The sequence below is a fragment of the Thunnus maccoyii genome, chromosome 19 (assembly GCF_910596095.1).
Source record: "Thunnus maccoyii chromosome 19, fThuMac1.1, whole genome shotgun sequence".
In the NCBI taxonomy this organism is placed as follows: domain Eukaryota; kingdom Metazoa; phylum Chordata; class Actinopteri; order Scombriformes; family Scombridae; genus Thunnus; species Thunnus maccoyii.
Genome location: NC_056551.1, coordinates 13,026,815 through 13,053,112, shown reverse-complemented (window position 1 = coordinate 13,053,112; position 26,298 = coordinate 13,026,815). Strand labels below are relative to the sequence as shown.

Below are 26,298 nucleotides of genomic sequence, written 5' to 3'. Positions count from 1 at the left end.
GAAGGGATGTTTTGAAGTTTGGAATTTAATTTATCCCACTCCGACATCTGAAACATTGATGTACAACTAAACGTCTTTTTTATCATCTTTGCCTCTCAGGACTCTTTAGACTTGGCTACCCCACAGTCTCAGGATGCTTCCCACCTCCTCCCACCACCCTGTTCCTCTCCACTCCTCTCATCCCCTGTGGAGGAGCACCCCCAAGCAGAAGGTCCCTCGACAGAAAAGATGGATACTCACCTGCTCAAAAAGATGGCCTTCAGGTGAATTTTGACTTCACAGTAACATGAGTGGGTTTTCAGTATGACGAACTGCCAGTGTACAGAATCATCATCCTTCCTTCCTTCCTCTCTTTCTGCTGTCTAGGAAGTCTCTGTCTCCTGGAGGGTTGGTCTCAGGAGGACTGGGCGTCGGCAAGCTTGTGCTACGGACTGGACCTCCCCGACTTGGGGACTCTTCTACCCGGGTTTGTCCTGAAACGCCTGGGACAGAGATGCTGCTCAATGGGAGCTAAGGGGACACAGTCCAACTCTGATCAGCACTAAGATACAGCTGAGTTGCTTGCCCACAACAGATCCTGGTTAAAGGGAAAACTATTTAATTCCAGCCTTCATATATGTCAATCATATGCCTGAATAAAATGTAACAGGGAGGGGTCAACATTCTGTCACAAGGGGCAAGATAAAACACATTGTATTGCCTCCTAAGTAGTGATTTTCACCAATGTGTACAGCTCCGCAGAGAATTTAGTGATATTGGTGTTAATGCCTATATAGCACCTGACCAGTTAGATGCTTAACTGGAGTCAGGTTTGAAATTCTACCCTGGTCACATTTAGGAGAAAGGCTGGACACCTCACAGCATCTTCACCACATAATTGGTCACTTTACATGACATTGTACTCATGAGTTTTACACATCATGTAGTTTGTTGTTGTTTAACACGGCAGGCAAAGACAGACATATGTTTGATTGGCCTTGTTACACGTCATCCTACATGATCTGTCAGACAGCAAAAGCCTGTAGGTGTCAATACAATGCATGAATTTTCTTTAGTCATGACGCTTTTTTAGTTTACTTTGATACTGTCTTAATCTTGTCCTTTACTTGATCTTCATTTTTTCCCATATGTAGTGTGGATTAACAGCAGGAACTGATCTTTTCTCACAGTATTGAGATTGGGAACCTGGGAAAGTAAATACAAGTCATTTGCAGCAGTAAATCATCAAGTCATGTATGTCTGCTCCACACATACTGTACAGTGTTATGAATATAACTTACTGTGTGTGATTGCTCTGTAGCTTGTGCCTTGGAAAAAAAGTGTGTTCCCTCCATGGCAGGCGCTGGTTAGGCTCCACATAGTTATCTATACGGTTCAGAAAATAAAACAGTGGCATTATTAATCAACTCTTGAAACTTTTTGCTAGCTTGTGGATATCTGACAAATATCTTCCATTTCTTGCTATCTCTGTACATGTTAAGGCATTTTTTCTGTTTCTCTAAGTAGCCTTACATGGCAAGGGCTTCATCCAGCTAAATGACACTTGTTTAGTTTATAGGCTTTATTGTAATGCTGCATTACACATTTTTGTAAGTATTTCCTCATAAATCAAGATAGACGCTTCAATACTGAGAGTATCCAGCCCTCAGAGAAGATAAAAACTGCAGAAAACAGAGGTCTTCCCTTTGCTGATACTCAAACAAGCCTCTGTCTTTTACAAGTCATATGATCTTGTAAATGTCGACCTCCAAATTCCCTGGACTGTCATGTGACCGCAGAACACAATGACACAGTCATAAACTGGATTTGTAAATGAGCATTGATCACTGGAGGTCATTAGGGATGGCAACAAAGTACAGATGTGTGTACCCCTTTTTTTAAAATGTAAATTATGTAATTCATACTACACTGCCTTTAACATAGTCTCTTATTGGTTGACTTATAATGCATAAAGCAATTCATTTTGAAACAGAAATTGTTTTGTCAGTGGCAGATGAAGCTCATTTTGGTAGATTTTTATAGAAGCTACATTAACTCACAATTAATCTTTGTCTATCTGTAGCGTTTCTTGCATTTAATCCTGCTGACTATAAATCAGAAACAGTCTTACTGCTCTCTTTCTCTCTCACACACATAGCACACTTGTGCACAAACTGTCAGCCATGTAGTAGATATACACACACACATGCAACACAATGGCCTTCTCTCTCCTTGGTGTTGTGTAAAACTAAACATTGGGCTTTACAATGACTTTTATCCATGCTCACTGACAGACTCCTGGTGTTAGCTTACACCTAAACGTGATCTCAGAAACTGAACACTTGAAATCAAATTTTTGTAAGCCCACGGCATTTTCCTGTGCTTTCCAGTCCAGTCACATTTACGTACAATCTAAAAAAAAAAATCAGAGAACATGCATGATGTTTCAAGCTGAAGCCTACAAAAGTGAGGGACACCACTTCTTGTGTTTCTTCATGCTCTATCTTCTTTTAACTTTTTTTTTTTTTTTTTTTTTAAGTTTTGTTCTGTTTTATTTTATGCATTGCTAACTTCTGTGAAGTTGTTTGTGTGGGTATTTTGTATCAGGATCTTTGTTACTCTTGTTCTGTTTTGTTATATTTTACATCACAGAGACAAAACTGATCGTCTTGTCTAATGTTTATCTGTGTTTGCTGGTCATCAGATGCGCTGTTGTCAGTACGCTGTAAACCACCAAAGTCTAGTTCACTGTAATTTTGTGCAGTATGGGTGATTCCCATACAGCCTAGCCTTGCCTCACTCCCTTTTATAGATATGAGGCATCTTGTGTGTGGCTGAGGCTTAATGACTTTAATAAATAGCAAGAAAACATTAACCCATTTTTAGATATATAAAATTTAAAGTCATAAAGGCTCTTCTGAATTTGTTTACTATTCTAAATCTTATGAGATTTGTGTAGAATGAGAAGAGGAGGGCTAACTAATCTTTGAATCTTTCAAGCTCCCTCTTTAATTTCCTCTCATCTCAGCTACTGTACCTTTTCAAACATTTTCCGAGATGCAACAGCAAGGTCTTTCCGCTCAAATTACATCTTAAATCCCATTTTAGAGGATTGCAGAATGGCTGTTTGAGGAAGAATTTCAAGTTAAAACTTTACTGACCTGATCGAATAATGAAATACAGGACTTGTGACCTTTTTGGGGGTTTCTCTCTTATCTCAAACCCAACATATGCTGGGATAAGCTGGCAGACAAAGTCAAGAAATGACAAGTAAATGTACGTTTGCCTGTGGGCTGAAGAATACTTTGTGACCGGATGTGATAACACACTGTTTGAAAAAACTCTCTGATATTTTGCAGGGTTCATTTCTGAGAGGAAAGGGCAAGAGCTGGCGCAGGGATTTAGCTACTCCCCAGTCAGGAATTTAGCTACCTACTGTCGCTCTGCATCTGTTTACAACTTCACCTTTGAAGTCATGTGATGTTAAGTGCCATGTTTGCGTACAGTACAGTACAATCAATCCCTGCAATTTTCCTATAACTTTTCATATTCCTTAACTAAAAACGACATGAGGAGGGAAAGGCTCAGTCAAGTTGAGGAGTTGAGATACTTTTCTTGTAGTTCTGCTTTGTTCCATCAGAGGAGGCTAGATCCTTGACTGTCTGAATCGCTCAGGGAAGAATTGAGTTGCACAGCTACTTTGGCAATTTCTATGTTCATCACTTTAAATATTCTGTGGAAGTATTTACCTGAATTTCCCTTGCTGATAACTGACTCTTTCACCTGAATCATACATGGGTTAAAGTATCACGCTGATTATATTGTTTGTCAGTGTTATCTTTTGCCTCTCAGTATCAATATTAGCTTTGCTATTCCTGTTTTCATGGGAAAGGGCTGGGCACTACTGTATGGAAAAACAGTATTGTGAGTATTGAACTAATGTCAAAGTGATACTCTGTGTTTCCTTTAAAGTGTCTATAGAGCACTGCTGTAGTGGCTAATTGCACTGCATTAGTTCCCACCCCATCACTGCCAGCGGATGCAGTCTAACCGTGAGTGCCCCCCCACCCTGAACACACATACACTTTCCTTCACCCCCCCCCTCTGCCCCCATCCTCCCTGCATTCTTTGTCATGCATGCAATATAGTCCCTCTTGTGATGGCAGAGGAGTATTAATGATTCTGTAGTTGTGATACAACACACCCAGCGCTGTAAGAGTTCTGCACATGCCCACTGTGTGGCCACGCCAAGTGCTGAAGTTTGCTTGCAGCATTATACATGTTTGCTCATGAAAATGAATTATTGGTTATAGAGATTATATTATTATTACTATTATTGTTATTACCACATTTGGTTGTTGCTGTGGTATTTTTCCTTCTTGGTATATTATAAGTCTGCTTCTTTGTTTTGAATTTGAGAATTTGCTAAAACTTAAAAATTTTTTATTAGACAAGAAAGTGTCTCATTATTCTATATTATATGGGAAAAAGCCTGTTTGTTGATAGTGAAACATATGATGAACTGATGTTTTTTGACTATTCATGTCTGTATTAGACATTTTATTTGCGAATCTATTGTTCGATTGAAATGTAAATGAAATATTAAGAGATGGTACACATCCGTCATTGTATACAGTCTGGCACCATCATTAGATGGACTTATAGTAAAGACGCTCATTTATACAACGTGTGATAATCAGATATATTTAAATGTTTGAATCATTGGGGCAGTTGTGTAATGTTTCAGAATGAGGAAAATAAAATCCTTAAGAGACAGCATATCTAAAATGTCCCCATAATGAATAATACTGTTATGTATTCCATTTATTTCCTTGGAAATATCACATTGTGAAAGGTTTCCCTTTTACTTAACTGTATGGTAATGCAGGACTGAAGCAGGTGATTTATGTGCTATTAATGATCGATGAAACTGTTTGAGTATTGTTTGACTGACTGATTGATTCTTCTGTGCATTTTCTGGCTTGTTCACCTGTATTACACTGACGTACAGACAGCTTGGCCGAGCAGCAAACTGCTTCTATGTTGCACTGAGAGATGGAATTATGAAAAGAACGATTTCAGCACATGAGATTGCATGCTACAATAAACCGACAACCAATAATGTCTATTTGTGATTCTTGTCATCCTGTGTGAGTGTTATATTATAACAGTTCATAAGCCTGATAAGAGCTGACAGTATTTAAACGGTTCTGTTAACCTTTACATATTGTTCTGGCCAAATTTGAACCACTTTAATCTGACCCAGAATATACAAACTTTTGTGTATATGTAGCTGATACACATTTTTGTACATAAGGGGTGTTCCAAGTTAAATTTGACAATTATTTATTCAAAAATGAAAAACAATCAACATCCAAAATGTTGTTGCATCCTTCACATTCAATAAAATTCGTTGAAATCAGTATGGCTGTTATGTTTGCCCTTTTTTAGGTAACATCGGACCATGATATAGTGTGATTGTGAATGTTTTTCTACATAAACAAATAGTGTAAAACCTAAAGAACATACTCTTCATCAAGGATTAATCCATTTATCAATGACTGAAGTATTTATGAATGGAAAATGGATTTGTGGTTCAAAATTTGGTGTACAGACTAATTATGATGGGATACTGTGAAGGTTCAGAATATGAACAGTGTGTAAGGGTTAAGAATAAGTATTTATTGTTGAACTTTATATTATTCTTTTAACTTGTGTGATAGATATTACATCCATCTTTCTCATATGGAGTAGGAGTGCTCATTTCTCCCTCATTCTTAGACTTACCTTTCATTATTCAAATTCACTAGTGAGTTTCTTTCTGGGCTTTGAAGGGCTACTGTGAAGACTTGACTCTTGACAGACAGATTAACTGCTTAGTTACTAAGACCATTTCTGTAGTTATGTAAATAAATGTGGCACAAGGTGGTGCTAAATCTCCAAAACTCACTGGAAATATCTGAGTAGAAATTGAATAAGAGGCCTCTGTAGACAGAATTACACTAGAAAACCCTGCAGACATCTGTTAACACCTGTACAGGATCTAAATGTGTGTTATATTATGTCACCTGGTCCAATACTGAAACAATAAACCCTGATAAGCTGCACAGGAAGGGCCAACATGACCACAACACATCAAGTAAAACACAGGTGTGTTTATCTCAGCTGACTGCTGTGGTTAAGTGGTGTATTCAGAAGTGGTTAATAGAGATTAATAAGAGCCCTCCTTCAATTTTCTACTCACACTCTGTTAACAAGTGGCTGCCTTCTCCACCAAACTGCTGCCTTTAACAGGTCAAGTGGGAATAGTGTGGTTTTACATTTGATCAACGTGAGTTTGAACTGCTGAAGCTATGGCTTTTCTAATGTTTACTAGGTAGAGAGGAAACATTTCAAGAAAAAAAGAGAGGAAGGAAATAAGGAAAGAAAAAAAAAACAATGGTATGATATTTATAATTAATTCACCATCATAGCAGGTGGAACAGTTCTCACTGAGGAAAAGAATAACTTGCAAATGAAAGAAGAAACATTGAAAAAGTCCAATCCCAGTTTACCCCAGTTCAACTTTCTAGGGTCAAGCTTTCATCTGAAGATCTGAGACAGACTTACTGTATATTACAAAAAAGGGAACTTGAAACTTGGACTTCAGTGCTGTGATACTTGGCTTTGCTCCCGGAAGACTTAACTTGACTTGAGACTTCAAAGAAAAAAAACATGAAGGTCTCAAATTTTGAGCATAATAAAGCAACATGTAAGCCTAACATAGCCACAAACACCTTGAATATTTAATTATCAGGTTTAATTCTTTAAGCGGACTTGGTCTCAACACTGTTAACACAGGTTTGAAATAAAAACTTTCAAATGTGATGTCATGCGGTGTTCAGCATTTAGACCTGAAAGCTTGCAACTCACCTGCAAAAAGAGGGTTATTCGACTTGGACTTGCCTAAATTGACTTGAGACTTGATTTGGACTTGCCCCTGGACTCCAGACCACCTTTGTGAATGTCCTCTACTATGAAAACAAAAACAAGAGAGTTCAATGGACTGTCAATTTATTAATTTTACTAGGAAAATTTCACATCCATAAATTCAAGTTAGGTCTTGCCAAACATTTGAACTTTTCATGATTAGTATGCTCCAAGATTTTAAATTAAATTTAATTAAGATTTTCCAAGATTTTAAAGACATCTGATTTTATTGCCTATCTTCTCCGTTAGTTATTTTTCTCTCTATTTATTCATTATTATTACTTTGGCCCTTAGCCCTGTTACTATGTTGACTGTATCAACAAGCTGAAAGTTAAGTCATGTCCTTTATGTTATCTTTATTCCATTATGATGCCTAATTGTTTTATGTTATTGTATTTTTGTAACACAAGTTGTAAGTGGCGATTTCTATAAATAAAGTGGTAAAAACACAATAAAACCCTTGTGTGAGCATCCTGTCATTAGGTAAGTTAATGCCAACGCCTCCCATCCCTCTGCACAGGCGACGAGAAGGGCACTGACAGGCGCATGCGCAACGTCGGTGTCAGCGGGTTGGTTGGGCTTGTGTTTACAGCTCGGCTGGATGCTGTTGGCTGCTGATGCTATTGGGAAAGTGCAATGTTGTGCCAACCACCACTGGAATAAATATAACCGTGGGAAGAAAGGTAAGCTATTTTAGCACTTGCACACGCATTCACTCTCAAATTTAAACGCGGTGTTGTCTTCAATTATGAAGATAAATACCTGTTTGTTGGTTGTAACTGCCAGGGTAGCGTGGCTAGCAGTCGTTAGCTAGCCAGCTATGTACAGTAATGGCCTGTATCCAGGCTGTCTCCAGCGAAGGCTGTCAAACAGGTTTATCCACCAAATTATTGCGAACACCCTTACATAACACTTCGCATTAATTGCTTTATGGTCACGGAATAGTTTCGTTAATTGGTCACTGTGTTGTTTTGTCGGACTTTGAATCGATGACTTCTGAGCTATCGTAGCTAACGTTGGGCAGGTTGGTCAGGGCTAGCTGATAACTGGGGCAATAAGTTAACACTAGAACTGGCTTCGTTAGGATTCGTTATCGAGCAAAAATGGTGCACTATTGGATAATATATCTATTAAAGAGATGTGGGGTTTGAAGTATATCGAGGCCCCCATGGTAACATGTAGCAGGTATGCTCGTATCCAGATTAACTGGCGTACCTGAAAGCCAATTACTGTGTATGTTACCGGTATTTCAATCTGTTAACGAAGAATAACCATGCAGGACAAGCTGTCACTACTGTAAATTATTAAGCAGCACAACATTTTCCTCTATATTGCTTTTCCTGTTTTGTTTGCCACTGATAATATTTTAGCACAGGGCGGAATGACAGCTGGGTGTGCTCTGTTTTTGTCTTCAACATACAGAGTGTGTATAGGCTGGTAGTTTGGTTTATTATGATTTTTATGTGGCATAATTGCTTCAGTGATACTTCATGATACACTGATCATCATGTCAACCATTCTGTTTCCTGTGTACTACCTCTTGCACATGAATATAAGTTCATTTTGACACCCATGTAATAAAGTCAAACATATAACTAGAATAGATGAGGCAACCACCTCAAAATGACATTGATAGCACAATATGATTATAGTGTGGTTTAGGTCATTTTAACTCATTTAATGCTCTTTCTTTGCTTGGATTGTTAAAAGCAAGGCAAACTTAAAAAAATAGTTAATTTAGTTAACTAGTTAAACTTGTAAATCTTTGTTTAAAAACTGTTGTAGTTAATTGATTGTCTGTTAGTACTAACTGTACTACAGATGTTTATAGGTTGAATTTAATTTTTGATGTGAATCTTTCTTTAATGAAGGATTCTGGCACATTGAATATTTGGTCCACCTTATTTGTTAGTTCATGCTCTGTTATTGTCACGTGATAAGGGAGGGACCATCACGGATTGTTTTGATCGAAGTGCTTTGGCAGTGTATATTGGTGCCTGACATTCGGCTTCTGAGAAGCATTGCCAGAGCGAGCTTCATTTTTTTATATGTTGAATGATTACCATTAAAACATTTGACTCTCCCGTAGTTAGTCACAGAAACACTCGTTACTCAAATTCAGTGCTTAAATATCTTTGCAAACATCGTGCTCATTCAACAGGAATAAGGAACCAGTAAAAATTCAATGACGTATTTCTTCAAACTACCTTCTTTGACTCTGGTTTCAGCGTCTCTGTGCCACACAGCACCAACTCCCGAAAAACTAATTCCATTTGTTATCTATTTATTATTTGAATAATGCCAAGACAAACTGATATATTGAGCAAGTAATCCATTCGTACAGAGATTTATTCCATGTTTCACTCACTTTCTACTGATAATGAGACACAAGTTGCAGCTGCAGCAGCAGACTATCTGTCGTTAGGTTAATGCCCTAGACTATTGCTATTGCCAAAAATAGAATTGTTGATACCGATAGCTTTTGTCTTTGTGATTTTGAATAGTTCCCAGCGGTGGAAAATATGTGTTGTAACTGTGAGCCAAATGTGCCAACTGCCACCTCACTTGACTCAGCTCTTTGTTCCTGTTCTATTTCCTGATACTCAGGTATTACAGTAAAGCCTTGTTGCAGGTAATGCAGGTGACACATGCGCACACTGAGATAAAACATGAAATATTGTCTGTATGCAAACACTTGCTGAGTTAACAACAATCATGCATAAAAGAGGCGGGGAAAGGTCAGTACTTGGTCAAATATAGATTAGACATGACCTAGTATGTTTTTTTTTTAAGCCGAAGATACGTTTTCCTGCTTATTGGTGCTGATGTCAATGCTATGCTGGTGCGTAACACAATATTTTTTCAGGCATGCCTCTTCAAAAGTAATGTAAAAGTAAAACAGACCTCGCTACAAGGATTCTGATGATAATTCAGTTATTCAGCATGAAGAATTATGACAGAGTTAGAAGTTGTCGTTCATTTGATGATTTACACTGATCAAGATAACAACATGAATCAGTACTAACAATGAATAGAAACTGTAGTTTGTCATATGTAAAATAAAGTAAAAATAAGCAAAAGAAAAATATAAATTACATTACAGTACATTTCAGAATCACAACTGTCAAATGATCCATCATAAAATATAGGACTGATACATTTATGAACCATAATTGTACGCTATAAATATAATTCCCCGCCCCAGGAGCAAATATGTCAAAGACGTAAAATCTAATTGGTGCATTTTGCTGTTTAGATTCCACACATTTTCTCTTTTGAAGTATCCGCTTGTATCCTTTCTATTATAGCTCTATATTAAGCTTAAGGCTGAGCCCTGAATGCTCTGAAATCCCAACAACGCCCCTCATATGCACCTGTCATTTAGGGTGCTGCTGGAGACTGAATGGTGAGGGTGGGCTTGCTTGAACTGTAATGGATTAGTGTTTCCTTGCAGTTGCTATGGATGAAAGAAGACTGCTTGGGGTTGAAAGAATAAAAATATATTCCATGGCTAAGACAGGAGTTGAAAGATTTTGTTGTAGCACTCAGTAACATCTGCAACATTTCTTCCGAGCATAAATGTTGACTCAACATAAATCCCAGTTTCAAAGCATCAACAATGAGAGTGTGAAGGAAATACTGGATTTTTGGTGGCGCTGGACAGTGTCTGTTGGTATTCGTACCCTGTTCTACAACCTCAGAATTAAGTATGCCGTTTGCTGATTCAGCTCTTTGCCTAAACTGCTGAATTGGCTGTTTTAAGCCAGAGGGTTAGCTGTCAATTTAGCAGACTTGAATGTAGCTGCATGGTACTGTATGTTAGATAAGATTACTGTGTCAGTAATGGGACATTGACACTTGACGATCCCTGTGACTTACCTGCTTTTACAGAAAGTTGCAAACTTCCTGCAAGTGAAATCAAAGCTTCTTTTCTTTGTAGCTGATTGTAGCTCTCTCTCTCTCTCTCTCTCTCTCTCTCTCATTCTCATTTAGAAACACATAATTGGAATAACTGATACCAGAAATGTCAATGATTGCTTTAATGATATTAATGAACTACCCTGAGACACATAATTGATATAGCCTGTATGTAATATTAATCATTTTTCTCCAAATTATTCAGATAAGACCAGTGTTATGAATCACAAACACTGCATCCATACCTCTTGTTGAACACATGGCATAGCTGGTGAATGTATTTGAATTGTATAAGTCAACTCGTAATATGTCGTAGTAGTTCATGGTAAAGAATAATTAATTCATGGAGTAGAAATGAGGCTATCATGACTCTGCTGTTGTTGGTTAATTTGAATTCTTTTTAAAAGAAGGCAACCCTACCATATGTAATAAAATGTTGACTGTTTTTGAGCCCAAATTGTAGAAATGAGAAGAAATCATTGATTACATTGCACTTTTTAATAATGTAGAATGTCAGCATGTATATGATTGTGGTTATTTGGTATTGTGAGAGTGATATATATATATAAACCTACTCTCTACCTTTAACCAGCATGCTGCTTTCAGTTCTAATTTCTAAAAAAGCAACACCCTTAACAACATTTATAGTTGGAGTGTATACACACACAGGTGTCAAGTTCCTTTCATAAGCTTTCGCTAAGTGTTGTCTTAATAAACTACACCACTGCTAAATAAATGTCTGTGTATATTCACACATTGTGCAGCTCAGTATTTCACAGTGGAAGTTGGTTTGTTGCAGCCACTTTGCTCTACTTTCAGAAGTTGAAGGCAGGCATGCACTACCTGATAACTGTGTTGTTTTTTTTTTTTTTTTTGCCTCAATCATGTGAGTGTTTTGTTGTTGAGTATGAGACATGCAGGGGTTTCATTCCTGGTGAACTAGCAGCCAGAGCTCTTGTGTGGATCTGATTTGACGTGAATATTAGACACTCACACAACACAAATAAGATGGAAATTAGGGATTGCATGTGTGTGTCTCCTCGATTTGTATAATTTACGACTTCAGAGCTTTTCTTTCATTCTTTTTCTTTCTCTTCTCTTTTGCGTCGTACCTTGTGCCTCACCTTGTTGTGGTCAAGCCTTTTCTGTCATTCTTTCTCCCTTTTCCTCTCTGTCTCTCTCTCTTTCTCCCCGCTATCTCCGCCTGGCTAAAATCAATGCTGTGAGGCGAGTCGAAAGGGACTGTGTTGCAAGCCTGAATGCTCTCTGGCTGTGTCTGGCTGTGTCTTCCTCTCCCTCGTGAGGTGCACGCAGGGCCCAGCTGGCAGCCCAGAACAGCCCGTTCAGCTGGAGAGTGGTAGGGAGGGAAAAAAAAAAAAAGAAAAAAGTCAGGCGGAGGTTTCCAGCGTGCACATTTCTACTCATGGATTGACATAATAGATGCTTTTCACAGATTCAGGTACTGTGCTTGTGTTTTTAGCTGAGATGAACAGCGAAGGGAGGTCAGTGTTCTCAGTGATTTGGTCCCTAAATTTAAACTGTACTCTGCATGATCTTGCAGGGCACACCCAGACTACATCAACCTAACCGCTGGTATCACTTCATGTGACAGCTGAGGTGGTAAAGCTACAAACAAACCTACATCAGACAACTTGGTTTGCAATCCTGAAAAATACAGTTTAGTTCCCGATTTCATTGTATCACTAAATATGTGCCTGCTTTTCCCCTCTCCTTAAAAGACAAGCAAATAGATTTAAAACATCACTGTCCAGAAAAACTATGTTGGATCAATGCTATTCAGTTTTAAAGCTGACATGGACAAAAAATACTGATATTTTCTTGCATTCAGTATCACACTGTAACACACAACAGTCAGATTGTAATACTAAACTCATTCACTGTTTTTGAGAAACAATCTTTTGAAGAGCTATTGCCATCAGGCATCATATGTGGATATGAAACTATGAAATAGAGCTCAAACAATTAATCGATTAGTTGACATAAAAATTAATGGACAACTACTTTGATAATAGTCTTTGCAGCTTCTCCTGCTTATCTTTGTCATATCCTTAAGTTTTAGACTAGTGGTCAGATAAAACAAGCAATTTGAATATGTCAATGGAATATTGTGATCAGCATTTTTCACTGTTTTCTGACATGCTATATAATATATTATATTGTAAAATACATGACCCTCATGTGCTTTACATATTAAAAAAAATCTCCTGTGTCGAATGTCACTGAAATAGAATTTAAAGATAGTTTTGATTGATTTGGGTTTGCAAACTCGTCTTGTACTTTCCAGACATTGACTGTAGTTTTACGCCCCACAATTCTCTCTTTTTGTCTTAAGTTGAACTTGATGACGTTTCAAAACTGACTAAAATTCTCTTAATTAAAATCCCTTCTCTCCTCTGACATGTACAGTAGATTCATCTTCCTTTTAGACTAGCGAAAATGTGTAATTAGTCAGAAGACAGCTAAGAAGCAGAAGACAATCAGAGATTTAGAAAACAAGACTTCAAACAACAAATCATGAGACGGAATGAAGAAACAGTCTACAGCTCTGGTCTCCTGTACTCCTAAACAAGCTGGTGTTGTCGAGCGCCGTTGTGTTTTGTGTAAAAACCGACTTGAACAGAGCAACTTCATTAAAATTCAAGAAACTTCACTCATGAAATGTCAGAAATGTCCTTGAATTTAAGACATTTTCCAGCCTTTTAAGCATCTACATGGTGTAACAGTCAGTAGTCTGATAGGCAATGGATTGTGTGTCTTGTTGGAAGTGTACCAAGGCACTGAAAAGGTTGATAAATGACAGTGTAGCTTGGCGGGAGCAGGCAGAGAGGACTGTTGCTGAGGCTAGGGAGGAAGGCAGGGTGACAAGGCAACCATTATAAGACTGTTGGAGCTGCCAGTTAATGGAGTATGAGGTTTGTGTGTGCATGCAGATGTGTACTTGTGGGCTTATTTGTGTTTATGATACAGCTGCTTGTGCGTGTGTGTTTGTGTGTGTGTGTGTGTGTGTAGGGTATGTGTGATCCAGTGTGAAACAGTAGTTTCTCTTCTGTTTATGTATGCCCAAAAGACTGAAAAAGAAAGTGTATAAGCTCCACTGCAAAGGTTGATAGGGTTTTTTCAGTGTTTGCTAGAATGAGTTAGTGAAGCTAATCACCACCTTTCTCAGATAACATCACAAGTTGTGAAATCTCAGCATTTACATTGTTTTCTAGTGAAAGGATAGACAAGAAAGGTGTGTGGTGGCCAGAAAATGGATTGGCAACTTTCTAATTTCTCCTCTAACTAAACAGTGTTTTACTGAGATGCACAGGTGTTTCTGTCCGCTCACAGGGCAGCTTAGTCATTACTGTCTGAACATGGTAGTATCAAACACATAAAGAACAGCCCAGGCACTGCATTTTCCAATTACATTTTTATTATTATATACTATATTGTGGAAGTGGAAATCACTCTTGAAAACACTCTGATGCGTTCTGCATACTCTGATACATGTATACAACATCTGTCAAAGTAGAAAATTTAAATTATACAATAAGACTTTGGTAATTAGCATGATCAGCAACAGCCACTGTGGTAGAACTGACAAGCAAAAAGACCCACACACAAAATGTAGAAACTCACATTTCGTCAGCACAAAAACCAAGGAAAAAAGAACCAGATTAATCACTCAGAGGACAAGCGTGCTAAAAATGGAAAAGCAGTTGCTTTTGAGCCAAAAGTGGAGTAAACATCTGCAAAGTCTTGTCAAGATTAAAAGCCTGCAAAGATAAGAAGTGACTGAGGAGTGATGCAGATGTCTCTCTTGAATTGTAACTGAGTCAGATGTTCTTTTTCTTAGATTTGTACTGTAAGTTTACTGTTATTTATCAACTGTACCCTATAATTAGTATTTTATATGTATGAGGAAATTTGTGATAGCTGCAAGTAGGGCTGGGCGATATGGCAAAAAGCATGATTGTGATCATTTTTTCCATATTGATCAATATTGATATTTATCACTATATATATGATTTGATAATGCTGCAATTTGAAGAGTATCCTGATTATGACTGAAGCCTGAAGAAACCAGAGGGTTCATTAGTTAAACTTTAGAATAAAGTATATTAACATAAAAAAATAGAATAATGTAACATAAACATTTAACTGCGCATAGTTTGGTTTAGAATATATTTTGTTATAAAAGAATATATTTAATAACATTTAAATGTAAACGTTTAACTTTGCAAACATGCTTTATCTGCCTTAACAACACAATACAAGTTAGTTAGCCTTGTAAATACACTGAATAAAAATAAAAATGCAATAAAATAAAAGATCTAAGACTTTTTCTATACACACAAAAGACTTATTTCTCTCAAATTTTGTTCACAAATGTGTTTAAATCCATGTTAGTGAGCTCTTCTCCTTTGCCAAGATATTCCACCCACCTGACAGGTGTGGCATATCAAGATGCTGATTAAACAGCATGATTATCGCACAGGTGTGCATTGGACTGATCACAATAACAGGCCACTCTAAAATATGCAGTTTTATCTTGAAAAAAGACTATGCACTGAACAATGGATTTCACATGACTGGGGATACAGATGCATCTTTTGGGTAGGGGCACAGAAAACCAGTATCTGGTGTGACCACCATTTGCCTCATGCAGTGCGACACATCTCTTTTGCATAGAGTTGATCAGGCTCTTGATTGTGGCCTGTGGAATGTCGGTCCAATCCTCTTCAATGGCTGTGTGAAGTTGCTGTATATTGGCAGGAATTGGAACATGCTGTCCTACATGCTGATCCAGAGCATCCCAAACATGCTCAATGGGTGACATGTCTGGTGAGTATGCAGGCCATGCAAGAACTGGGATGTTTTCAGCTTCCAGGAATTGTGTAGTGATCCTTGCAACAGGGGGCCTTGTATTATCATGCTGCAACATGAGTTGATGACGGTGGATGAATGGCACGACAATGGGCCTCAGGATCTCATCACGGTATCTCTGTGCATTCAAATCGCCATCAATAAAATGCACCTGTGTTTGTTGTCCGCAGCTTATGCCTGACCATACCATAACCTCAACACCTCCATGAGTCACACTGTTCACAACACTGTGTTGTGTGATGAAACTACTTTAGAGTTCTACTATTTTAGAGTGGCCTGTTATTGTGATCAGTCGTGCACCTGTGCAATAATCATGCTGTTTAATCAGCATCTTGATATGCCACACCTGTCGCAAACACATTTGTGAACAAAATTTGAGAGAAATAAGTCTTTTGTGTGTATAGAAAAAGTCTTAGATCTCTTATTTCAACTCATGAAAAATGGGAGAAAAAAAGTGTTGCATTTATATTTTTGTTCAGTGTATATATGTAAATAAAAATAAAAGCTGTGACTACTATCACATGAAATTCCTTTTGGCAGGGCAGCAAACATCTCAAATATTTATAGAGGCACAACCAAGACAAACAAAGTAAACCAGTGGATCACAAAGACTCTGGCACATCCATACACTCAACTGTAAGATGAAATAAATTTTAAAAATATTAATTAGGCACTGGTTTTACATCTCTCAAATGTTTTAGAGATAAAAATCTGAGTAAAAAGGTCAAGATTGTAATCAAGTCATTATGCTACACCTTTTATATATATATATACAGTATATATTCTGCTGTAACCTCTTCATTTATCTTACTGACTACGTTATTTTCTGTGCTTAGTTCACTTATCATTCGATTTGCTAGTTTTCTTTATGAAACAACACTAGTGTTAGTGGGTAATTAGCCTTTCATTGCTACTTTTGTTTACTAGCTTCGACCTTAGCCTAGCTTCACAGTTAGCGTTGTGCATTCGCAGTCAAAGCAGCTTTTTTTTGGCTAACGTTACTTTAGACATGACGGTCACTCCAGATAGTCGTAGCCCAGCTAATGATAGCATAGCCTCGTCAGCTGCCGTAGGAAATGGGCGTGTACTTTGACATGCAAGCCAAAAACTGCAGACTGATTGGCTGTTGTCGTGTTTATGTCTGCTGTGTGATAGGCTGTTAGATCTAACCATATTGAGTAAAAAAATGTCCAAAGTTTATCGTTATCGACATACATTTTATTGTGATCCCGTATTGAGATCGTTTTATCGCCCAGTCCTAGCTGCTAGACAAAACATCTAAGCGGCTCTTGGGCCCAAGATGAAACCTAGATCCACACAGCCACACAGGTGTTTTAAATTCCTCTGGCTGATTAGACCACTAGTCAGGATGAAGTTTGGTGGAGTTATACTGGGAGTTACATGATATTACCAAACTATAAAAACTATGAAGTAATAACAGTGGCTGTGCTCCATTTGGCTGTGCTGTTATGCCACTTGTCAGATAGTGTCAAGTGCAGGGAATCATGCTTAAAAGGAGGGCAAGCAGCTCATGAGGCGGCCGATACTGTATGACATTGAACAGCAGCAGAGATAGTGTGGGAAACTTTAATCTTTTCACAGATTAAAGTGTTGGCAGAGGCAGTACAGTACCTTTTCCATGTGGATTCAGTCAGGACAAGCCATGTGAAATATGTTTTGTCTGTATTGTTTACAGTGGCTTTGGTACACATGGCATTTTGTTTACTTGCCACACAGAGCCGTTGAGACAAGTCAGCGTAGAAGGCACTGTGCTGGTGACGTTTTGGCAACAAAACTATCAGGAGAGGGAGGAAGAGCTGACAATCAAGTACAGTGTGTCCACACCCACACGGTCTCGAGAAGAGATCTTATCAGGCAACTGTAGTGAAAACACCTGTGCCGGTGGACTATGGGTGCTTTTAGATGAGTTGGGATTGCTCAATTTAGTTTTTTTTGGAAAGATTGGAGATTTGCCATGGAGCTAGGCCTATATTACAAGCCTGACCATGTGATCAAGTGATCTAAAAAAAAACATTCTGTCTGTTTCTGTTGCAGTATTAATGACAAAGTTACTATAATTAAACATTCCCCACAATCTGACATTCAATTAATGTCATTACTAGTCTAAAACTGAAGTTCCCAAAGAAAACAGTAAACCTACCCACACATAGTTTTAGATAAGCATATTTTCTTGCCCATATGTTTGTGAAATATGTATCTTAATTGTACACAGCTCCAATCTAAAATCTGTTTTGAACTGTTTTAAGGGTTTGGTTAATTCAAATGAACTTTAGTGGGATTCCCCTTTGGCTTGGGTACTTTTATGATGATGTGAAAGCTCTGTTTGTTAACTCCGCAGCTCAAACAACTACACTGAGACAGTATGAAAAGGTGGGTCTCGCTCTGGTTCCAGGTGGACACTGGTTCATTTTGTTGGTGGTGAGAAAGCAAAGCAGCCCTTAACATAATCTTTGATTGCAGATATGTGACCATAGTAGCATGTATAAACATGAGTGCTGGAATTGTTTGATACAATAGAAAGTGAAAAGGAGGTATAAACAGGTATAGTGGACTTGTGTTCTCCACCTGTTTTAAAAGTAAGTGAAACATAATTTCTACTTAGTCTGTTTGTCATTATTCATGAGGTCTTTACTACTAATAAAGTTAAATAAACACATAGCGCTGATGATGCAGGATGACAGTCATCAAAACTGTTCAGTTAGTGAGTTACTTTATTACTTGTCAAGAAATTAATGGCAATGATATATATTTTTACTCCTAGATCTTGACCAAATGTATCAATCTACATCTGTGAATGCGATCTTTAAGTTATATGGCTCATAATTGATGCAAAGATCAGCTGAGCTGTGTAGTATTAGATTCTTATAATTAAACACAGGTTTCAGAGGTTACAGCGGTACAGTGTTTTTCTGCTTGATCTGTATGTTTGACCGTAAGTGGCCGTAACAAATCTTTGCACCCTGTGACTCTTGTCTTTTAACCTCAGTTTTGCAATACAAGTGAAAAACAACACACAGGACTTTTGGATGAACAACGTATCTCATTTCCTCAGTTTGCTTCGAAAAGAAAACGGGAACAAGCTTGAGCTGCGATTTCATTTTTACTCAGCTTGTGTGTGGTAATAATAACATTAATATCAACAAAAGATGTTGTAAAACCCTCTAGTCACACAAAGATAGTCACTTACAGCTATTGAGGTTTATTCTAGGTCAGTATAACAATGTTATCATAAGTAATGTACATTATTAACTGCTTTGACCTTTCCTCTGTAGACCTTTTTTTCCTATTACTTTTCCATTGTTGGACCTGCCTCAAAAAGGAAGGGTGGAGGTTTGACAAGAGAGCAAAGTGGGAGAAACAGCAACTGAAGCCTTTAGAAAAAGGGAGGAGGGCACACATAGAGAAGATAGGTGAGGAGCAAAAAGGGCTGAGAAAAATAGCAGATTGAAGGGGAGAGATAAGAGAAAAGAGTAGTAAAAGGGGGAAAAAGGGAGAGAGAGTAAAAGCAAGGAGTTGAGAGGGGAGACAGCTAGAAATAGCTCGTCCTGGTCTTTTGTTGAACCTCTGCCAGAACCTTCTGTTGCGTATGTCTTCCTGTGCTGGCTACAATGGCACCACCCTTTTTCAGTAGTTACCTCGTGCCCCAACTGTAAAGATGTTGCATGATCTCATTTTCCTCTAAGAAGCTTGTAAAACTAATTCTTACCTTAGCTCTAACTACTTTTACCTATCGTGGTCATACATACACTTAGAAACTGAGTTTAAGAAATGTTAATTGAAGTTGTCTTTGACTTTGCTGCTATTGGTAAAATGTGTTCTATGCTGCTGTGAGCTGTCCTCACAAATAATCGTATGATTTCTTTAATTTATCAGGTAGACAATATGTGCTTCGGTCACATTTGTGTGCATGTATCTTCTGCCATACTGTAATGCTATTTCAGAGAACAGATGATGGATTGACGGAGGAAGCTGGAGTTGAAAGGCAGAGCGAGAGATGAGATGATGCTGTGCAGTGTTTCCCACAGGATCTCAGTTTAGGTTATTTGTGGTTTTGATGGCAGCCCGGGACAACAGTCATGCATTGAAGAGTGCACGCAGTGCTATTAGCACCTTTAGAGCACTTTCAGAGCATCATATTGTTTGTTGTGTCTTCTAGGTAATATATTTTTGGTGTACTTGTCTGATGTGGTGCTGGTGGACCACAATTGAATCTTTGTATTGGGCAATACTGACATGGAATAGCTGGATGGTTGTAGAAATCTGGCTCGTTCCTTAATTCTGCACTTTCATATGCATGTTTTCTTTCCAAAATGACACTTGCATCACCATGGCTTTGCATTGCATCAATCTATTTTGCAAACACCTCTCCTTTATTCTGCTGAGATAGATAAAATTTCTCCAAATGACCCACAGATTCTCTTTCTCTCTGATCTATCCTGCGTCTTTTCTTCTTCATCGTAGCCAAACTCTCTTGTCCAGCTTTTTTGCTTAACCTTTCTTTTGCTTTTTCTATTTCTTACGTTCCCACTTTCTGGGTTTTGTAAAGCCACCACACAGTTTCCTTAAGATGTTCAAAAGACCTCTAAAATCAGATAACAAATGGTTTCACCATTTCTTTAGAGGGTTAGTTTCCAAGTAGCCAAATTTCCAGTTGCCTTAAAAGATGCTTTTCATGGATTTCATCACATCATGACTGTTTTCTGTTTCTTTTCTTTCTTTCTTTTTTTCTTTTTCTAGGTGATTTTGCTCATCATCTCCCACCACTTCCTCCTCCCGTCTTCCATTCATGAGCAGCGTGGCTGAGTTTAACAGCGGCAGCCATGGATGACAAGGGCTCGGTGGGGAAGATTAGCGTGTCTTCGGACTCAGTGTCCACTCTCAACAGTGAGGACTTTGTCCTTGTGTCCCGGCTGGGGGACGAGACACCCTCCTCCACTAATAATGGTAGTGATGACGAAAAGACAGGACTGAAGGTAAGGATGGTTGGGTGTAGGTATGGACGGACCTATAAGGGAGAGAAGGGAGACTTCTGAGCTGCACTAGTCAAGTTAGAGATGAGGTGCTGAGTATCATCACTCTGTTCCCCTTGCCTTGACATTTACTGTGATAACAGCCTCATGGGCATAAATCTTTCCTAAGATGTTTCATACTATGAATATTGTGAGCATGCTCAGTACTGAAATATTCACAATCTGGTTCTGATCACATAAGAAGAAATAACAGCAACTGTAAAGCTATAATTATCTTCAAAATACCAGTAGGATAACAAGCAGCTGTGGGCTAATGGTGTCATATAAGCAGTCCGGTTGAAGAGTTAAAACTGATTTAGAAGTGTACCTCAGGACCCTCAGCAAGATTTACCAAAACATCTTGATGTTCAATTCATCTTAACTCACAGTATTTATCATCATTGTAACTTGTTAAAATTGTACATACAGACTCCATTTATAACTTACTGTGTTCATCACTCACCTGTCACCTTTCGCTTGTCTTTTTAAACATGTGATTTTGTTTTTTTAGATCACATATTTGTTATTCTCACACTCTAACCACAAGGCTAACCATTTCATGTTTTGCTTCTCCCACATTCTCACTCTCTACCTCATTCTCATAGTTGGTCTTAGACCTGTGTGTTTTATCTGTCTTGTTTCATTTGCTACCTGTAGTAAGGAGGTCTGTACATCCTTGTTGATATGCGTACGTCACCTTAAATAAACCGAAAGAACATTGTCACGGGCTCCCTTGAATGAGAAAGTGTGTCCAAAATTTTGACTGGTATTGTATCTCTCAAAGCTCTGTCAAAAATTTTCTGTATTGTTAAGTTAGTATGATGTTGTGGACAATCCACAATCATGTGTATTTATGTGTGAGACAGGTTACCAGTTTGTTGAATGCTACTTAACTTTGGGAAAACTTCTCCCGTTCGCAGTGAATCAAATGCTTCTGTTAGTATACAGCATGTGCTATCGTACTACAGCACGTCAAACATACAGTATGGCATCTGCTGTTCAATTCAGTGCTTCAGTTAGCAGTCGCCGAGCAAATATTAGTGTACAAACGGCGTGGTGATGCAGCTGCAAGTGCTTTGAACTCATTGTCAGGGAAAATAATGGTGTTTTGTGACTAGGGTGTGTCTCTACACAAAGAGAATGAAGACCTTCTGAGGAGAGAAATGTAGCTAGCTACCAGGCACCATCCTGTGTGTATCCCTAATGGGTTCAGGTTACTTCCTCTCCTCTCCTCTCCACTCCTCTCCTCTCCTCTTCTCTCCTCTCATTGAATTTACGTAAGTCACTGCCTCACAGGATCATACCGTGTCCATTAGTTTGTATCATCATTACTGTACCTGTGATTCTTTGTAAACGAAGGATTTGTGGATGTGCTGTTGTAAAGGTACCACAAGATGGCACCAGAAGAGCACGGATGTTGTTTGAGATAAGATAGTAAGATTTTGCATATTACATAAGTACGTAGTCTGTTAAAGGTTCACAGTTATTTTGACAGTAAAAAGAGTTGAGGTGTCGGTTTTGTGCAGCCTAGTAGCCACCGACTGCTTTGTGTCAGAGGGATGAAAAGCGGTACCTGATAAACATCTACTGTTCACAGTATGTGGTGGTGAAATCACTCCATTTACTTACACTTTGGTCATCCGGATATCATGATTTGGTTTCCGCCAACACACTCTTGTGCACATTTCCCTCCCAGTCAGCCCATCCAGTCAGACAGGAGTCAGTGTGTCTAAACTTGTTGTTTGTTATGCAGGTGATTTCAGAGGAAGGGGTCAGCTTTAAGGTCAGTCTCTTCTCTCGCTATCTTTGCTTTCCTCCTACTCTTCTCTCTATATCGCTCTCTTGCTTTAATATTTCCTTTTTTTTTTCTCTCTCTCTCTCTCTCTCTTTCTGTGATGTGATCCCGTGGTGATTCTGTCTGTGATTTGTGCTCTCTGTATTTTTGCTGGCTTTTGAGTGATGGCCCTAGCCAGCCTTTTCAACATTTTAAGTTTTGATGATAGTTGTGATAGACATATGCACATATAGGATTGTAGTCGTAGCTGAAAACTTGCCCAGGCTCTTAGCACTACTTGTAAATCACAAGGGCCACTATAACTACATGATGACACAGTTATGTCAGATGTGTGAACCTAAAAATAGAATTGAGAGCTGCTTTACAACAGTTTCTTTAAAGAATAATCTTTTGTCATCATATGCCACTAGGAGTATTGACATAGAAACTTAAGTTGTAGTATCCATCCTTCTCTAGATAATTGCTCGAGTGTAACAGCATTGAACAAATTACCATATACCTTTAAGGCATATATACCATTTAAGGTTATCTGTACATGGAGAGCCTGCTTGGAACATTATGTCTGAATATTCAACCATAAACACTGGATATACCACAAAAGATGACAAATTTACATTCTGTATTCTTTGTGTAATTAGTTTCCCTTATTGGTCTGTACAGCAGTGCCCTCTGCAGCTTAAACCTGCTCTCCAATCCTTCGCTAACGTCAGTCTGCTACCACATCAAGAAGGGAAAAAGGGGGGCTTTGCTGCCTCTTGTGGCACTTCATGGTTTTTCCAGCCTTAAGCTTGTCCTTTGTTTGATATTTGGTCATTTTGAAATAAGCATATATAAACAGTTAGTAGTGGCATAGCTTTTCTAATTTATTGATACAGGTGTTCCACAACTTTAACTGACTGACACATTAATCACTAATATCGGATGAAATGTAATGAGGATATATCTCTGACTGCTAGGATGAACAAAGGCATCTTTCCCTCTTAAACACACTGCAATCACTCGAAATGAATTACAAGATCACTGTTAAAGGTGGAGGCACTGCACATTTCTTGAAACTGAAAGAGAAAATTGTAGTGCAGTTGAAGTAAGAATTAGCTTAATTGTGATATGTTCTGGTAATTACTACAGTAAGTTTCTGTAACAAAATATGTTTGTGTGTTTTATCATGTGTGTTTGGGTCTAAATGTGTTGCCTTCTATGCTTCCTTTTATCCCTGCTCCTTGGCGTGGTTGTGTGTCTGTTTCTGTGTGTGTGTGTGTGTTTTCCTACTCCTCTGTGTGTCTGTGTATCAGATTGTGGGGAATGGAAGTGAGCAGCAACTCCAGAGGGAGTTAGAGGATGTCCTCATGGACCCGTCGGTAGCTGACACTGGGTTCGGACCAGAAACAGGAATGGACAGCCTCGGTGGGGGCGACCATGGCCTTCTTCCCACTACAGCCTCACCTGTACCGCCAGGCTCTGACCCTCTAAGCGCACCCCCGGCCAAAGTGGAGATGGTACTCCCAGTTCAGACGGCTCAGGAGAGTGAGCTGAATGAGAGGTCGTATCGAGGTGAGCTATGATGTGTCTGTCTTATTCTCTTTTCTGGTGTCTGTCAAAGCTCAGACAATGGCTCATCTTTATAGATGTTTCTAAGACATTAAGAGTAATATCACAGAAGTGTCCAGTTTTTCTAAATCAAACAATGCAAGTTTTCCCAAGATCCTCATTCCCTTTCTGTCCTTTGTCCCCTCTATTCATTCATTGCATGCATTTCAGTGATTGACACAACTGTTGTTCTGTTCATTTACCCACCTATTCTCTCCTCTATTTCTACTTCACCTCACTTCTTCCTTGCAGAAAGTAAATCAGCTTATATCTGATGAGGACAGTGATGTTGATATACAAGCATATGATCGTAATAAGACTCATAAAATAATCAAACCCCTTTCCTATGTGTTTGTTTCTTTTCTTTTCCTTTCTTTTCCTCTCTCTCTTAATCCTTCGCCACTTTACAGCAGATGAATCATCATCAGACGGCAGTCCTAGCAGTCCCATCCCAGATGAGGACAGCGTCGTCTTCAGCCAGCTGACATATCTGGGGTGTGCCTCGGTCAACGCCCCCCGCAGTGAGGTGGAGGCCCTCCGTATGATGAGCATCCTCAGAGGGCAGTGCCAACTCCCCCTGGACGTCACGCTGTCTGTGCCAGGAGTGTCTGAGGGCACTGTCAGGTAGGTTGGAACATACGGATCATTAGTTCCAACACTGCAGTGTAACCTATGTTTGCATACACACAGTACACAAACACACACACTAATATTATCATGCAGCGATTCAAATTTTTTTCCTGATATTTTAACAGGTTGTTGGACCCCCACAGCAGTACAGAGATCGCCAACTACCCTATCTATAAGATTCTGTTCTGTGTGCGAGGCCACGATGGCACACCAGAAAGCGACTGCTTTGCCTTCACGGAAAGCCACTACAATGCTGAGATCTTCAGGATCCATGTGTTCCGCTGCCAAATCCAAGAGGCGGTAAGAATTTAATGATTTATTGATTTATTTGTTGAACTTAATAAAAATGTATACAGTACATTCAACAGTCCTCTCCATGATGAGGTTATGTAAACCTCACATACAAGAGACTTGCATATAAATAGACATGTATGAGAAAACAAATTTGCATTCAGTTGACACCACACAACTACTGATATTTACTGAAGACACATACAAACTCACACATACAAAATAAAAACAGTTACTGCTATGCAGAAAGTGAACCAAAGGGGGAGCAAGAACACCTCTTATAAACACTCTGCTCTGTGTTGCACATGACACTTTCCTCTCTCTTTTTTCACACTTTTTTCCTTCTCGTCCGCTCATGTTGCAACACATACACATGTGTACACTCTCCTATTGCTGTCAGTGTTTTGGTTGACCTTGTCTGAAATTGTTGATCTCCCAGTAGCCTGTCCCACAGGGTACAGTGTCAGTGTGGGAGCTTCCTCAGTGGTCCCCAAGGGATTATGTCATTCACTGCAAGCTGTACCGCAATGCTCATGTGCACTACACGCAAACACAAAGCACAAAAACAATTCCCCAAGCTAAGGTATAGGGGAGAGGATGGTTATATACAGTAGGTTCAGCAGAAATATAAAAGAAGAAGAAGAGGGAATCCACTCATGAAACTGGGTTAAAGTACTGCTTCAGTGTTCAGTGACCTGATTTCTCCTTCATGGAGGCACTCTCCTTCAATGTCACTAAGAGCCCCGAGACAGACGCTACTTTACCAGTCCCACATCATCCGACTACCCAGTTTCCCAGACATACCACCCTTAACACACATGCTCCCCATAACACACTAATGGATATACACACACACACTCACAGTAATTCACCTCTTTACTTAGCAACCGTTATCTCTGTCTCCTGATCCTTCTTCCCTGTCTTCTTCCTCAACAGTCTTCCTCTCTCGCACCCGCCCCTCTCTTCCTTTCAAACCCCCAGCAACAAACCAATCTACAGCGTCTTTTTTTTCTCCCCCACTCATTGAAAATATTAGACTGGAGTGACTCAGCACATTGGTTGCCTCCTTCCTCAGGAAAAATCTGCTCTAGTCATATGCCTCACATCAAATCCACTATAAACAGCTCTGTAACAACAACAACCTCTTAAACCACTGCATTTATCCACTAAGCTGTTTTTAATTATTTATTTGGAAATGTACCTAAAGGA

General features: G+C 38.9%; 2 protein-coding genes across 11 annotated transcripts in view; both read left to right on the top strand.

Annotated features, from left to right (window-relative positions):
- rc3h2 (ring finger and CCCH-type domains 2) overlaps positions 1-5,114 on the top strand; it is a 30,196-nt gene extending 25,082 nt beyond the window's left edge. For all 5 annotated transcript variants that reach the window (XM_042395165.1, XM_042395162.1, XM_042395164.1 and 2 more), the window contains 2 exons: positions 100-263; positions 367-5,114. In XM_042395165.1, the coding sequence (XP_042251099.1) occupies positions 100-263; positions 367-514 (312 nt within the window). In that variant the 3' untranslated portion in view covers positions 515-5,114. The remainder of the gene's footprint in view (positions 1-99; positions 264-366) is intronic.
- Positions 5,115-7,507: 2,393 nt separating this feature from the next.
- Positions 7,508-26,298, top strand: part of LOC121885184 (rab GTPase-activating protein 1) — an 80,271-nt gene continuing 61,480 nt past the window's right edge. For 2 of the 6 annotated variants that reach the window (XM_042394382.1, XM_042394381.1), the window contains exons 1-6: positions 7,508-7,631; positions 20,515-20,750; positions 22,540-22,569; positions 23,874-24,132; positions 24,579-24,792; positions 24,924-25,098. In XM_042394382.1, coding sequence (XP_042250316.1) covers positions 20,598-20,750; positions 22,540-22,569; positions 23,874-24,132; positions 24,579-24,792; positions 24,924-25,098 — 831 coding nt within the window. In that variant the 5' untranslated portion in view covers positions 7,508-7,631; positions 20,515-20,597. Of the gene's footprint in view, positions 7,632-15,401; positions 15,487-15,631; positions 15,715-20,514; positions 20,751-22,539; positions 22,570-23,873; positions 24,133-24,578; positions 24,793-24,923; positions 25,099-26,298 lie in introns of those variants that run through there. The other 4 variants (XM_042394378.1, XM_042394377.1, XM_042394379.1 and 1 more) reach the window with 4 other exon arrangements.